Here is a 2850-nt window from a genome sequence, read left to right as displayed (position 1 = left end):
ACAACCAGAGTCCAACCAGAGTTAAACCACACAACCAGAGTCCAACCAGAGTCCAACCACACAACCAGAGTCCAACCAGAGTCCAACCACACAACCAGAGTCCAACCACACAACCAGTCTAAATGTTGTATTGGTTTTTAACAAAGTATTTGATGGTTGATGGTTTTATTCTCTCCAAAGAGTCTTCCTCAATGTCAGAAGGAGGTGACCACAACATTGACAGACATCTGATCAAAGGATCCAGAGGGAAAACAAAGGTTACATTTATTCTGTTGACTATTTTACCCACAAATAGTAGACATTGTTGTTGTTTTTTTTAGAAATTGTCCTTGATGTAGTGTAACTGAGATGATGCAGGTGAAAGTAATACTCCTGTTAGTACTGATATAATACTTTCTGTGGTACCAGCTGTATTTTCTCTATGRGTGCAGCAGGACGAGTCCAGGTTCTACAGCTTGGACCTGGAACGTGGTCCCACCGGTTTTGGCTTCTCTCTCAGAGGGGGCAGCGAGTACAACATGGGACTGTATGTTTTGGGACTGATGGATGGGGGGCCGGCCCAGCGTAGCAACAAGATACAGGTACTACCACATGTACACACTGTAAAACAATATGCACTTTTGTACCAGTCTGTGGAGTCCTGAAGAGTAGGGGTGCCACGGAGACTCCAGATTTCAATCATGAAACAACCTCAGAGTCTTCTTCCTGTGTGAAACTTTGAGACGCTTCATCACATATTAAGTCTCTGCTGCGACTCGGGATCTGAATTATCCCACAACATGTGTAGTGGTCTGCACATGACCTGCCCTGTTACTGCAGACCAAGGACCTGTTACCGAAGACTAACGACCTGTTACCGAAGACTAACGACCTGTTACCGAAGACTAACGACCTGTTACCGAAGACTAACAACCTGTTACCATCAACTCATGACTTGTTACCACAGACCAACAACCAGTTACCACAGACCAAGGACCTGTTACTGAAGACCAATGACCTGTTACCATAGACCAAGGACCTGTTACCACAGACCAAGGACCTGTTATTAAAGACCAATGACCTGTTATTAAAGACCAATGACCTGTTACCATAGACCAACGACCTGTCAAAAGACATATCTCAAGGGATGAACCAGTGTTGTTGAGAAATTGAACGCGCTTTCCACAACACAAACTAGCTGGGWTGGTTCCATCTGAGAGGTTCTGTTCAGGTGGTTTTAGGTCCACTGTGCCTTCACTTCATTGTTATTTATTCTGTTTATAAACTTAGTACCTCATATCTTAAAAGACCCTGGMTTTGATTGGTTCAGACCTGGAGTCTTCATTTGTGGAGTTTGCGTGGTTTTCTTTGGGTACGCTGGTTTCCTCCACAGACCAAAAACAATACGTTACAATACATACGATTACAATAAGTTGCATCAGGCGTCCCTRGCAAAGGAGATCTGTGATCTGAATGGGATTAGCCCGCTTCAATAAAGGTAAATAATAAAATGTAAAAACGATGTGGAGGACTGACCTTTGAACTGCTACTAACCAGGTGTGTACCTGTGCTGCAGGTGTCTGACCAGCTGGTGGAGATAAACGGAGACAGTACAGCAGGAATGACCCACAGTCAGGCCGTGGAGCAGATCCGGAGAGGAGGCCATCGGATCCACTTGGTCCTAAAGAAAGGAAATGGATACGTGCCWGACTACGGTGAGACGTTAAACACCTGACGTCCAGGTGACCCACACCTGTCTGCCTTTCTCTCAGCATCTGATCTCTAAGCGGGAGACTGTGATGAAGTGATTCAACACAATCTGCTGCTTTCTTCTTTACATTGTTCTTTTTATGTACAGTGTCCTGAGACAACGTCTGTTGGGACTTGGAGATATATAAATAAACTTGAACTAAGTTTCTTCTCGTCTAATTTAAACTGAGACAAACTGCAGGTGAAGCAGAACTTTAGATTCTGAAACAAATATTCAAAATGAAATCAGTTTTTAGARGCTTCTGGAGTTTGAGTGAAACTTTCCTCTGCTGCCCTCTGCTGGTGAGCGCCATCTTAAAACAGTTGTGTGTCGAAGCTCCACTGAGATGGTTTCAGTTTTATATTTAAAATTATTTAATAGATTCATCTTGTGTTTAAGTTTCTAAGGGAATAAAATCAGACTTAAAAAACTAAATGAATCAACAGAAAATAGTTGTTTTCATTTAAATGTCACTTTGAAACTTAAAAACATTCTGTTGATAGAAGATATGAGAAGTTTTCAGAGAAATATTTGACCTCAAGAGGTTGATTCAGGTGTCGTACTTCTGCTTCAGGTGTGGACAGGTGTGAGGTTTTAGGTCTGGATGCTGAGCTTAACTTCCTGTTTACTTCCTGACTACTTCCTGTTTACTTCCTGACTACTTCTTGTTTACTTCCTGTCCTCTTTCCTCCCTCCAGTGGAGCTGTCCAGCCTGTCTCTCTGTATGACTAACTCCAAACAGGGCGAGCCGTGCTTCTACGTGATTGGACGAACTGAAAACTCGCGGTTTGTAAACCTGCTTCCTTTCTGCTTTTCTGCTTTTCTGCTTTTCTCCTCCTCCTCCTCCTCCTCCTCCTCCTCCTCCATGAATGTAAGTGAAAAGCTCTTTGGGGTCTGGCAGGACTTGATAAAGCGATAAGTTCAGTCCATTCTCCTCTTCCTGGATGGGTGTTGGTCATGTGATCAGATCACAGTCCGTGGATCTTCTGATTGACAGTCACTGGTTGCCATGGTGATACCTGCCTATTAGAGGAGCTGAAAGGGGCGGGGCATCACATCAGGCAGAACCACAGAGTAAAAACCAAACCTCAGACAGATGCTTGACCGGTGAGGTTCTACAGG

At 43.8% G+C, this 2850-nt stretch overlaps 1 protein-coding gene across 5 annotated transcripts in view; it reads left to right on the top strand.

Annotated features, from left to right (window-relative positions):
* Window positions 1-2850, top strand: part of magixa (MAGI family member, X-linked a) — a gene marked incomplete in the record, with an annotated part of 35072 nt that overhangs the window by 27927 nt on the left and 4295 nt on the right. For 4 of the 5 annotated variants that reach the window (XM_014030340.1, XM_014030342.1, XM_014030343.1 and 1 more), the window contains 3 exon segments: window positions 181-257; window positions 432-581; window positions 1555-1693. In XM_014030340.1, coding sequence (XP_013885794.1) covers window positions 181-257; window positions 432-581; window positions 1555-1693 — 366 coding nt within the window. 5 annotated transcript variants of the gene reach the window in all.

Source organism: Austrofundulus limnaeus, unplaced genomic scaffold, assembly GCF_001266775.1.
Source record: "Austrofundulus limnaeus strain Quisiro unplaced genomic scaffold, Austrofundulus_limnaeus-1.0 Scaffold1043, whole genome shotgun sequence".
NCBI lineage: Eukaryota > Metazoa > Chordata > Actinopteri > Cyprinodontiformes > Rivulidae > Austrofundulus > Austrofundulus limnaeus.
Note: the sequence above shows the minus strand (reverse complement) of the source record. Positions and strands in the feature narration are given on the sequence as shown.